The sequence below is a fragment of the Aulostomus chinensis genome, chromosome 19 (genome assembly GCF_037954235.1).
Source record: "Aulostomus chinensis isolate RoL2024-O1b breed Wild chromosome 19, RoL_Achi_v1.0, whole genome shotgun sequence".
Lineage (NCBI taxonomy): Eukaryota > Metazoa > Chordata > Actinopteri > Syngnathiformes > Aulostomidae > Aulostomus > Aulostomus chinensis.
In genome coordinates this window covers 2,753,884-2,766,381 of record NC_141338.1, presented here as the reverse complement: position 1 = coordinate 2,766,381, position 12,498 = coordinate 2,753,884, and the positions used below count along the sequence as shown (strand labels likewise).

Sequence of the window (12,498 nt, the reverse complement as noted above, 5' to 3'; positions counted from 1 at the left end):
AGGTGGCAAATGATTAAACCTTCCTGTCCTCATCAAGGTAAAATCCTGGCGATTTCACGCGAGGTTGGCGACAGCGCAACCTGGCCTGACGTTTGAATGATGCCTCAAACACTGCATGTTTGCACGCAACTGACCGCGTTTCATTCAATGCATGTCAAACGTGTTTTGCACAGGGTCAGTTTTGCTCTGATGCAACATCGTGAGTGTTCAGCGCATGATCAAGGCTTATTCCACATGCATGGAAGAGGCTTTTTCGTCTGTTATCGCTCTTCCTGAGCCTCATGTTCACGTTTCTGGTTTTGTTTTTAAAAAAGCACTCATGTCATCTCAAAAAGCAGTTCTTTGTCTTGCAGGCTTCTGTGTATCTTCCCGTAGCGTTCATGTGTATTAGCCTCAGCCCTCGCCACTTGACTTTGGTGGAGGATTTTTTTTTTTTTTCAACCCCAGCAGTTCACAATCCTGCTCCATGTATCTGATGTTTGTGTCTCCTGATCAAACTCTAATCTTGGTTTCTTCCTTTAGTGTATCAAACGGTGCTCGGCAAAATATTTGTGACAAACTTAACATCCGAGAGCTTTTCAATCGCCTGGAACGGCACTGAAGGAGCGCTGGACGGTTTTATCCTGGAGATTATTGATTCTGATTGGCTGATGACGCCAAAGGAATATAACATATCCCATAATGTGACGTCCTATGATGTCACGGGGCTCAGGCCCAGCACTGACTATGTAGCCTACCTCTATGGAACGTACAAGGGATCCCGAACAAGGGCTGTCAGTATTGTTGCATCAACAGGTATTCTGATTTTAAGAATATTTACCAGCAGCCATACTCTGAATAAGTTATTGATGAGTAACTTGTAAATACTTGGATACGTTTTTACAATAAGTGTACATTCATTACATTACACCAAATATGTCTGACCCCAAATCCAACGGATTTGTTCTTGGGCCGTCCTGCAGCCCTCCACCGAGTTTCATGGAAGTCGGCGTGGTTGTTTTTTAGCAAACCTGCCAATGGACAGACGAACGGCGGCGGGAGCACAAACTCCTCGGCGTAGTAATGGTATTTAAAAGCTAACGAATGTGTCTACGTTTTCTCACGGTGTTCAAATTAACCAGGTTATTAATTTATACAGGTCTTTGTGTATGAAATGCTGTTGATAACCCTTAACACAAGGGTTTTAACTATTATCGTTATAAGGTCTAAAAATATACCGATTAACATGCATGTTAAGAGGTTCACATCCGTGTAAATGACAAAAGAATGTTTTTGTAAATGTTTATTTTAGGTCCAACCCTCCACCCGTCCACCGATGTACGGCTGGTGTGTAGTAAAGGTTGAGATCAATGGCCGTCATCCAGGTTACCAGGTCGTTCTTGTTCTTTAAAATATTCCCTAACTTAATCCTAACCTGTCAACAATTACGCATGTTATATAAGCTATTACTTAAGCATAATTACACGTGTATTAATACTCTGTATGAGCGCTAATCTAGAGTTGAAAACATGCATTCGTTCAGGAGCAGGTCATGACTGCAGCAGAGTGCTGACTAAGCATGATTGAACCGTGAGTAACACAAGTAAGTAGGTCTATATTGATGCGTCGCGTGTGTGATGCGTGTTTAACATGTGTGATGCGTGTTTTACACGTGTTCCAACGTTGTTGTTCCTACACTGTTGGTGGCAGCTTGCGCTGAGCTTCCTCACTGACGTGCAGGTCAAGGCTCCAGACTCGCTGGAGAACTTGACGATCACCAGTCAAAATGTTCATTTCTGAGTTGGTAGAAACGGAGCAGTTCAACGGTTTGACTCATCGCACATTGACTGCACACCCCAAGGAGCCATTTTTTGAGGAATTGGAAATCTTTTGATTTTTACCAAATGAATCAATTTTGGATAAAATCATGAAAAAATGTCCGATTTATGTGATGAATGCTCTTTAATCTCCATAAACAGAGATCAGTAACTGTTTTGATTCACTGTCAGTCAACGCCTATTCCTGTTTTAAGTGATTCCACTAGCATCTTATTGTAGCACGTCGCCGTTAATTAATAACAATTAATAGTAATTAGCAAATTACTGGACTCTTAGACAACTGTTAGTTACTAGATTTGCTGTGAACTACTTGCTATGAACGGCATCTTCATTTAGGCTTCAATGGTGTATAAAATGTAGCCTTCAGATTAATAGCTTAGTTAACATGAACACCATTACTGAGCAAGACACAGTAACCATTGGGAGTAGTAACTAATGCTAATGAATGTACTCCTATTGTAAAGGTAACATGTACGTGCATGCGTACTCCAGACTTTCTGTTTTTAAAGAGATAAATACATGGTTTCTATTTCCACCAATGAATCTATGCCGTATCTTTCTCTCCCCTGTAGCTGAAGAGCCTGCTTTGTCCAGGCTAGTTGTTTCTAACGTTACCTCAGACCGCTTCTCTCTGTCATGGCGGACCAGAGAGAAGGCTTTTGATAACTTTATAGTAGAAGTCAGAGAGTCTGCTTTGCCCTCGCAGGCAATGGGACGCGCTCTGCAGGGCGACGAGCGCTCCACTGTCATGGCCGGCCTTAAAGCCAGCACAAGCTACAACATAAAGCTGTACGCCAGCACTGGCGGCCAGAATACACCACCTCTATTTGCTGTAGCTACAACAGGTATCGCACGACATCTTCCACTCAGCACAATGTGACTCACCAGCGTCTCATCACTCAACAGCCATGTTTGTGTTTGTCTTCATTCAGAGGATGTCCCACAGTTGGGGCCCATAGCTGCTGCGTCTGTGAGCCCCCATAACCTCAGCTTGTCCTGGAGCACTGTGTCAGGCCACTTTGATGGCTTTGTTATCCGGGTCAGTGACTCCGAGCAGCAGTCTGACCCGCTGGAGTTCAGGCTGCCTGGTGAACGCAGTAACATTACCATCTCAAACCTGATGGACGCCACAGGCTATGATATCGAACTGTATGGTATTTCTCACGGGCGCCACACTCCCTCTGTGTTATCTCATGCCGTCACAGGTACTGCGTATTTTACTCACATCGTTATCGTTTGTAGTTCAAGTAGAAGCCATCTTTTTCAATGTCACCACAGGCTCAGTCCTACATCTTCCACCTGGGACACATTAGGAGCAAATTTGACATGCATCATTCGCCACAACCTCAAACTGATGGCCGTTTCTGGTGCATGAAAATGTTTCAGAGATCGAGCTTAGCGGTCCGTTTTCCGATTAGTGGGAACCTCCTGGCAGACCGGAGCATGCAAGAACAGCTGTTACCCTCACGGAGAGTGACCTTTTCTTTTCTTCATCTATTTCTTTGCAAGCATGGCAAGAGACTGAGCTGACATCGTTAATAGGCCTATTTTTAAAAACAAATCTGCCTTTTTTAATATTCTTTATAGCGTACCGATGGAGATGTGAATATGAAGAGTTCTTGTCGGCCCTCGTGCAGAGCTTCAGTTTGAACATTGTCGCCACCGCCCTCTGGGAACTCTGTTCTTGCCGCTTATTGAAATTTGGAGCATCGCTGCATCTTAGCTTCCTTGTGGTTTATCTCGTTGCATCTGTGCTGAAGTCACGGTGTGTTGAGCTCCCGGGGCCCCTGTACTTTGCACTCATCATAATTTCTTCATCTGTCAGATATGAAGCTAAATGGTAAGGTTGGCTTAGCCTTAGCCTCAGCCTGACACCTCCAGACGTCACAAATCCACCTCGTAGCAACTTCGACTTTTTTTTTAACGGACATTTTATATGCACTTTTTTCTGTAGACTAACTGGCGCGTAGAAACAACCGTTTCCTGGGTTTTTATCTGGCATTTTACTGCGACGATTCCTTGCGTTGCAGTTCGATTAATCACCACTTTGTGCTGGCTTGGCCAACATGACTTCAGGTGATTGTGTTTTGGTTTTCTTTTTTCTTGTTCTTCTTGGAATGTCTCTGCATCCTTATCAGCTTCTCTACACTTTTTATGGTAAAAACCAAATCTTTGCCTGCAAATACAGATTTTTTTAATGAAGCTGCTTTGTTTCTTGCTCTCCTGTGGTAGAAGGATATGAAGCAATGATGCCTGCCAGATTCGCCCCTAATGTGTTTCATTCTTTTCTATAAAGAGAATTTAGGAACAGATTTCATGATTTGCTTTTGCAACCATTGCACACGTGATCATCCTAATAGTCTTGTTCCCCCTCCTACATCAAACCCCCTCGCCTCCAGCTCCCTTGCCTAAAGTGGAAAACTTGACCATTTCCAACATTACCCCCTACGGTTTCCGTGTGTCGTGGGAGGTGAAGCCGCAGCAGCAGCCGCAGCAGCAGCAGCAGCAGCAGCAGCAGCAGGAGGAGGAAGTAGCTCCCTCTAGTGGTGGTTTTAGCCACTTTCACATAGTGGTGACAGACTCAGGCTGGTTGCTGGAGCCTCAGGATTTCACTGTGCCAGGAAACCAAAGTCACCTGGACATCTGGGGCCTCATCACGGGGATAGGCTATGAGGTCAGGCTGACCGGGGTGTCAGAGTCAGGGCTTCTCTCTCGGCCCCTGACTACAGTGGCTGTGACAGGTACCACTCGCAGTTCGCTGCAAGGTCCCCCGTCTTACTAAAACTCCTCGTTCTGTTGCAGTTGTTTGACCTTTCGACTTTATGATCTGACTCTGAAGTTTCACCATCACAACCTGGCAGGACTGCAAAACGGCACATATTTCAGATATCAAACGTCCGTGGAGCCGGCAGTGCCCTGTTGTGCTGGTGAGGCTTCAGCAGTGGCGCTGCTCTCCTCAGACATGCGACCGCTCTTTCCCGGTTCCATCTAACCACGTCTCTTGCATTTGAGGCATCCGTCTACTTTTTTGCCACGCGGCTTTGTCGTCGGGAGGAAGTGATGCGGAGCTCCCGTCTGTTTCCTCTCCAAAATATGAGCAAGCACACGTTTGTTTTCATATTTTAAAAATGTGTTTTCCTTCCTTTTCTGATTGGTGAAATGAAAATATCAAGGGGCATCATCGGACCATACTTTGGGAAAAACAGTTCAAAGTGACTTTTTGCCTTCGGTTGGTCACTCACGGGGCAGGGATTTATGGTCGGTGACCGAGGAGCTCATTATGTCATCATCCTAATGTAAATCCTGCATGGATGACGTCCAGGTGCTCCCAGTCGCCCACGTTACCGCTGGATCTTTCCCATCAGCAAACCAGTATTCAAACCACATCCACCGTTTGCTCCTCCACCACTTCCTTTGGACCTCATTAGATCAGACCTCAGCTCCTCCTCTTCTGCAGGCGTCCAGCCAAAACTCGCCTGTCCGGCGCAGGGCCAGTTCCTCTGGCTGGCTCCACCTGGGAGGAGGGTGCTCCGCGGCCCCTTTCAGGTGTAGCATCCTCCCCTGCATCAACACCTTCAGTCATACCGAGAATTCCAGACGTTTGCCTCTCAAAGCTCCTCCGAGTCGCTGACCAGAGGATCTCAAACCCGTGAAGCAACCCTCGGAAAAAAATCTCCCAAACAACCCGATTTAAAAAAACACAAGTCGCAGGAAGGAAAACACCCATAAGTCTGCAGACACACTGAGCATGACGTGTCGGTTGATCTAACCTCTGACCTGATTTGTTTCCTGGTCTTTGAATGCATCGCGAGGACGCATGGGGACCTCCTCTAAACCCGCGTCTGCTGAGGTCCTGACAGATCAGCCTGTTGTGGAATGTGAACCCTCCGACTGACAGAAATAAACTTCTGTTTCTAAAAGTGTCTTGTCTTTTTAATCCTCTTCATTGACCCACACTAACGAAGGCCCAAGCATGACGGATCGGAGGAGGTGGAATTCCTCCCCCAAGGGAAACCCTCCCGCTTCTCTCCCGAGCTGACGTCTTTAGTCGTCTGGAGAGAAGTTGATGAAAATTTCTGGGGAAAGAAAACAAACCTGCAGCAATGTTGTGTTTCCATCCTGATCAGAGGTCGAGCCAGAGGTGGAGCACCTTTTTGTCTCGGACATCACGGCCGACAGTTTCCGTGTGTCGTGGACGGCGGACGAAGACATGTTTGACAGATTTGTGATCAAAATAAGAGACAGCAAAAGACTGGCCCACCCTCGAGAGTACAACGTCCGCGGTGACGAGCGAACCACGGTTTTGACTGGACTCACGAGTGGAACTGAGTATGAAATCGAGCTTATTGGCGTGTCATTGGACCAGCGCTCCCAACCCATCACTGGGGTTGCTCAGACAGGTACGTCAACAGCACAGCCGAGGCCCTCACTACTACTGCACTACTCGTCCCACTACTCATCTGTACTCCTTGAGTGTGGTTTTACCTCCTTGTCTGCGCGGGCACACACATTCGTTTCCTCCCCTGTAAGTCACCTTTGTTCTGACCTCCGTCTCACTCCTCACCAGGTCTGACAACTCCAAGGGGGCTGCACTTCTCGGAGGTGACGGACTCCTCGGCTGTCGTTCACTGGTCCATGCCAGGGTCTCTGGTGGACCACTACCGTGTCACCTATGCGCCATTTGAAGGAGGTGAGAAGCAAATCTGCATCGCCGCCGTTTACTGGTGAATGATATGTCAGCTCAGTGAAGGGTGCCGTTCGCTCAGGGCCGAAGCCGGTTCTCTCTCCTTCTCAGGAAGCCCGATGACTGTGACTGTGGGTGGAAACGTGTTGGAGGCTCTGCTGCCCAACATGAGCCCCGGCAGGATGTACCAGGTGACGGTCAGCGCCGTAAAGGGTCTGGAGGAAAGTGACCCCAGCACCGACACTGTGACAACAGGTGGGCCTTCTCATTTGTAACACTCGCCCAGACACGGAGCCATGTCGGAACGAGCGTGTGTCAAAGTTCTCTTCATGTCTTCGCCCCCCCCCCAGCTTTGGACAGACCCTCTGGTCTGACTGCGATCAATGTCACGGACACCTCAGCCCTGTTGCTGTGGCAACCATCTGTGGCCACTGTGGATGGATACCAGATCACATACAGTGCTGATTCAGGTGCGTCTGCCTTTTTCTTCTGCTCTACTATTCTTGATCGTTCGTGATCTGAGTGTTGAAATTTGTCTCACAGTGTCCCCGGTGGTGAAGCGTGTTTCCGGGAACACGGTGGAGTTCGAGATGGGCTCGCTGGTTCCTGGAACTTTCTACACAGTCGAAGTTCTTGCTGTGAGAGACGCTAAGAAAAGCGGCTCTGCTGTCACTGACTTCGCCACCGGTAGGTCCAGGAACGGCACCCGACAGGAGTCAGTGTACGTGTCTGAGTCGGAGGGTGAGGACTGTGACCTGTGCTTTCAGACGTGGACCCTCCTCGTGATCTGGCAGCTGTCAACATTCAGTCTGACGGTGCCACGCTCACGTGGAAATCCCCGCACGCCGCCATCACCGGCTACACACTCAGCTTCTCGTCTGCTGATGGTCCAGTCAGGGTACGCTGCATATCCCACATCACTTCCCTGGAGGCTCCCCGGCAACAGAGGCGGTTTCGCTCATTTCAACCCAAAAAAACCCACAAATGGCGTAAACTCACATTGCTGATGAGCTTTTTCCAAAGCACATCATAAAGCTTTGGGCTGACGTGCCAACTTGTGGGTAGCAGTTGAGCTCAAACCGGTGCAGAATGGAAAGAAATTACAGTCGTCCTTGTCGGTGCGATAAAATGAAGTGGAATAAAATTCCTGGTTCAGAGCGAGGTCATTACGTGCCCCAACATCTTATCGACAAATGCAAAAAACTGGAGAAAGCTGTATTTCTGTCAGGATGGATTCTCCCGGGCGTGTCCTGGAGTGTTTTGAATCAGTGGCTGTCAAAAAAACATGTAATATTCTTAGGATATCTTGTGTGTGTGTGTGTGTGTGTGTGTGTGTGTGTGTGTGTGTGTGGGGTTTCAGGAAGTGGTGCTCAGCCCAACAGCTTCCTCTTACAACATGGCCCAGCTAACTGGTTCCACAGAGTACACCGTCAGACTGCAGGCCAGCGCCGGAGCTAAGAGGAGCCGCCACATAACCGCCGTCTTCACCACCAGTAAGGACCGACCCGGCCGCGTCGCTGGTCAGCTGCAGGAAGAAGCAGCACCTGAAGTGCTTGAGTGAGCGGTTGACCGCCTTTGGCTGGACGTCCCCCCGCAGCTGAGGACGGACGCCACTCTTACTAAAGATTAACCCCTTTTTTGGGGTGTTTTTCGATGATGGCGGTGATGAGCACCGGCGGTCCTGGCTCAGTTTGGTTCGGATGTGGTGACTGTGGAGCCGATTGTGTCCACGAGACCCATTTAGCCACCTTGTGCTTGTATAGTGGCATCTGCATGTTCCTGCTCTCATTTTTAAGGGATTTCTCATGTGCGCCGAGCGTGGAAAATCCTTGTGACATCCAGGCTTATTTGTTGATTGATGTTGAGCGTAAAAGAAACAAGTAGCGTTTGGTGAGTGGGGCACAAAGGCCGTGGACGTCCGTGTGGTTTCACAGGCAGAGATCCACCGGATCCCTGGCCCCCCTGAGGCTCCGCGACCGCTCTCGTGTCCTGCAAGCGTTCACAACAACTCGCTCATCAGTTTTTACAAACTTCCCTACAAATGTTTATGACACAAATTCGTTCTCGTGTGAATCCAGGTTTTCCTTTCATGGGTCACCCACCTGTGACCAGACTTGCTGCTCTTCCCAGCACCGACGAGCCACGCAACAATCCAAGTGCACATTAGACAGAGATGATGATCTTCTAACATTCCGTCTGATATTCCAGACGGATCACCGGCACGCTTTTTTTTTTTTATTCGGTCTGAGCAGCTTTCAGTAGAAAAAAAACCAACAATGTCTCCATTTCTCTCATTATTAGTTCAGTAAATTAAATGATCCAAGGTTGGTGATAAAATATATTAGAGAAAAGTGTTGTTTACAAAGAAGGAGGAGCTGCTGTGAAATATTATCCAGAGAATACTTGTGTATGGAGGACCGACACTGGCGAGATAAAAAAAAAAAGATAACGATAATCACCCAATGTGTTAAATTAATATTCCATTAAATGCCCCCTAAATGTTATAAATGAATGAATTACTGATTAATTTTGATGTAAACGTTTGTGATTTATTTTGCTTTTTTTATTTACTTATCTGTGTAGATTCCACTATTTATTTATTATCTTCCAGTTTAATCTGTTAATGTATTCATGCATGTATTTTCTGAATTCACCTAATTAACTTTTTCTAGCTTTTCTTTTTTTTTTTTTAAATTTCCATTAACAATGCACAAGTAAATAAATTTGGGGAATTTAATTGGGGGAAATGCACTGAGAGAATAATAAATGAAAAATGAAATAAATACATGAATTTATGTCATCATTAATCAGTAATCAATATCCACATTCCCTCAATTTTTTTTGGTGTATGTAATTATTTTTATGTCTGTATATGTTGGTAGTTTTGGTCCTCCGTAGGCTACATCACTGTTATGCAGACGGACATCTTGTGAGTCGTAGGCAGAGAGTTAGGAGTCATTTTTACCTCTAGGAGTTTACCTGTGCACCGTTACGCACCTGGACAGGATGTACAGGGTCGGGGTGAGCCGCCTCCGTCTGAGGTCATGTCTTTTTAACGTGTGTTTTAGTGGGACAGCTGCACCCACGGGCCAAGGACTGCGCCCAGCTGTTCCGGAATGGCGAGACCACCTCTGGTGTGTACACGGTTTACGTGGGAGGGGAGGAGAGCCAACCCCTGCAGGTCTACTGTGACATGACCACAGACGGCGGCGGATGGATGGTGAGGAAATTGACCCGCTGGAGGACAAGTCGCTCCTCACCTGTCACATCAACTCGGCTATTACAACATCTGTTACTCCACATCTGTTTCTGTTATTGAGGATGACGGTGAAGCTTTTGTCCTCCCCAGGTCTTCCTGAGACGCCAGAGTGGAAAGCTGGATTTCTTCAGGAACTGGAAGAACTACACGGCCGGCTTCGGTAACATGAATGATGAGTTCTGGCTGGGTAAGAACATTCGTCCTTGAGCCGTGTTTACTTTCTCCCTCCCGGCCGAGTGTCTGCCGAGCTCACACATCATAAATCTGTGCCGCAGGTCTGTCCAACCTCCATAAGATCACATCCACGGACCAGTGCGAGCTGCGAGTGGACTTGAGGGACCAGGGGGAGTCGGCCTACGCGCAGTACGACAAGTTCACAATCGCAGAGCCAAGAACGCGCTATAAAATCTACGTCGGAACATACAGTGGAACAGCGGGTACGCGGCTCTTCACTGCTGAGAGCTTGATGAGGAGATGAATTCCTCTCAGCAAGTTAGCTTAGCATAATGACCAAAGAGAGCAGAGGTGGGAGGGATTCAATGCAGGACGCCCAGACCCCCACAGCGCTGGGGCTGAGCCAGACTCAGCCATGCTAGCAGCTTCTCCCTGCCTCCATTTGTTGTGCTAAGCTAAGCTAATCCCTGTTTCTTCCTTGAGGCAGACATGGGGGAGGCGCCTCCTCCTTCCACCCGTAACGAGCGGACCTGTAGTTCCTCAGGTTTATGGAGGCTTTGCTCTTTCCCAGGTGACTCCATGACGTACCACCAGGGTCGGCCGTTCTCCACCTTCGACAACGACAACGACATCGCCGTCACCAACTGCGCTTTGTCCTACAAAGGTGCCTTCTGGTATAAAAACTGTCATCGTGTCAACCTGATGGGGAAATATGGAGACAAGAGTCACAGCAAGGTAGGTAGGATGAGCACATGTACGTGGACCCCTGGAGGGGCCCCGTCTCTCTGCGGCCCCTCCAGGGGTCCAGAGATATTTTTTTCTTTATTTGGGAAACGTGAATCAGCATTTCTGTACACGGGCCAGTTTCAACCCCAGTCCTTTGCTGAGATGTTCTGGGACCAATAAAATACTCTGTTTCAGGTCCGGTTCCTCCCTCACCTTCTCTTATGTGTTAGAACCTTGTTCTCATGGGCTGTGTTCTGGTTCTCCACAGGGGGTCAACTGGTTCCACTGGAAGGGCCACGAAACTTCGATTGAGTTCGCTGAGATGAAAATCCGCCCAGCAAACTTCAAAAATTTTGAGAGCAGGCAAAAACGATCATAGACTCGTGAAGCCCCGCCTCTCACCTACAGCCCTGCCCCCTGACCCCGACCCCGACCCCAGGCCCTGGCAGCCATCAGCAGTTCCTCCAATCAGCCTCTAAAACACACTCACAAGGAGACGACTCACAGTTCGACCCCACCGCCTGTGAGAGACGACGCCAAAGAATCAACCGGTTCCATCGTGGCCGTTGAGTGTGTGATCACACTTTGGGTTCCGGGAGAGAGAAGGAACGATGAGTGGGAGTGGATCTCCATGCGTTATCGGGACCAAACCGCTGCATTCACATGAGAATCCATGAATGAATCCACTGAACCAGAAAGATGTCAGAGGCACATAACCAGAGGGTCGCACGCCACCCCTGAAACAAAGGGAAGACGATCCAGAGACTCTGTGCGCTGAGTCAGGATCTCGATCAGCTCAGAAGACGTTTGCATCACTGACAAACCAGATCTCATGATTTAACGTGTGGACGCCACTCTTGACTTCATGTTCAAATGTTTGATTTACTTATTTTGGTAGAGAGGAAATAAAATCTGATGCTCTGTAACCTCCGACAAGAATAAAGTTAGTTTAATAAAAATGTGTGTGCGAGCTCAAGTGTAAGTCATGTCCTTATCCAGCAGGTGTCAGTGTTCACCCTCAGGAGACGGACTGGAGAGGCTCCCAGACGCCACCTCCAGCACAAGCAGCAGCTGTGGGAGTGGTTCACAACCTAGGGTCAGGGACCCCTGCAGAGGTCACGAGGGGCTTTTCTGGGATGGTGACATAGAAAACTACGAGCTCGACAGCTGAACTCAGGCTGCTGTTTTATTTTTACCAGTTGGACAAAAGTGATAAAGTGTTTCTTTCCGTCTTGGTGTCCTGGCGTTGACGCCGCCGGTGCAGTTACATAAACCAGCCCAACACGCCACGGACAAAATGGTATTTATTCTTCTGTTGGCCGGCGAAGATGTGCAGCGAGCAGGCGCCGGGTGGGCGGGTCCTGAACGCCAGCGTCTTTATTAAGGAGCAAAAAAGTGGAGAACCTGATTTAAGCCCCCAGGCCTTACAAAGTCTGACCCAGTGACCCCCCACAGTCAGCTGAGCCCAGTACTGCTCTCTTATATAATTTAACTCCTATGCATGAGACATTTTTTACTCCATTCTGTGTGTGTGTGTGTGTGTGGGGGGGGGGGGGGTTGTTAATGGTTTTCCAAATACAAGCCAGTCTAACTGTGCTTTTAGAGAGTAGTAGTAGTAGTACTACTACACGGCAACAGGCTGCAGATCAAATACACGCAGGTACAAATACAAGCAAGTACACGCACTTACAATCAGGCAGTACTTCCAACTTTGCATCATTCAGGAGGCCGGTGAGGAGGAGGCCCCGTCAGGAGGAGGCCCGGTGAGGAGGAGGCCCGGTGAGGAGGAGGCCCCGTCAGGAGGAGGCCTGGTGAGGAGGAGGCCCCGTCAGGAGGAG

The 12,498-nt window shown here is 48.3% G+C and overlaps 1 protein-coding gene across 4 annotated transcripts in view; it reads left to right on the top strand.

Moving 5' to 3' along the window:
* LOC147243660 (tenascin-like) overlaps nt 1-11,620 on the top strand; it is a 59,665-nt gene extending 48,045 nt beyond the window's left edge. For 3 of the 4 annotated variants that reach the window (XM_086186435.1, XM_086186432.1, XM_086186434.1), the window contains exons 13-24: nt 5,945-6,217; nt 6,385-6,507; nt 6,613-6,756; nt 6,852-6,971; nt 7,045-7,188; nt 7,269-7,399; nt 7,862-7,994; nt 9,570-9,721; nt 9,851-9,947; nt 10,036-10,197; nt 10,506-10,669; nt 10,929-11,620. In XM_086186435.1, coding sequence (XP_086042561.1) covers nt 5,945-6,217; nt 6,385-6,507; nt 6,613-6,756; nt 6,852-6,971; nt 7,045-7,188; nt 7,269-7,399; nt 7,862-7,994; nt 9,570-9,721; nt 9,851-9,947; nt 10,036-10,197; nt 10,506-10,669; nt 10,929-11,039 — 1,754 coding nt within the window. In that variant the 3' untranslated portion in view covers nt 11,040-11,620. Of the gene's footprint in view, nt 1-522; nt 796-2,389; nt 2,663-2,749; nt 3,023-4,216; nt 4,559-5,944; nt 6,218-6,384; nt 6,508-6,612; nt 6,757-6,851; nt 6,972-7,044; nt 7,189-7,268; nt 7,400-7,861; nt 7,995-9,569; nt 9,722-9,850; nt 9,948-10,035; nt 10,198-10,505; nt 10,670-10,928 lie in introns of all 4 variants that reach the window. The other variant, XM_086186436.1, reaches the window with a different exon arrangement.
* The last annotated feature ends 878 nt before the right edge of the window (nt 11,621-12,498 follow it).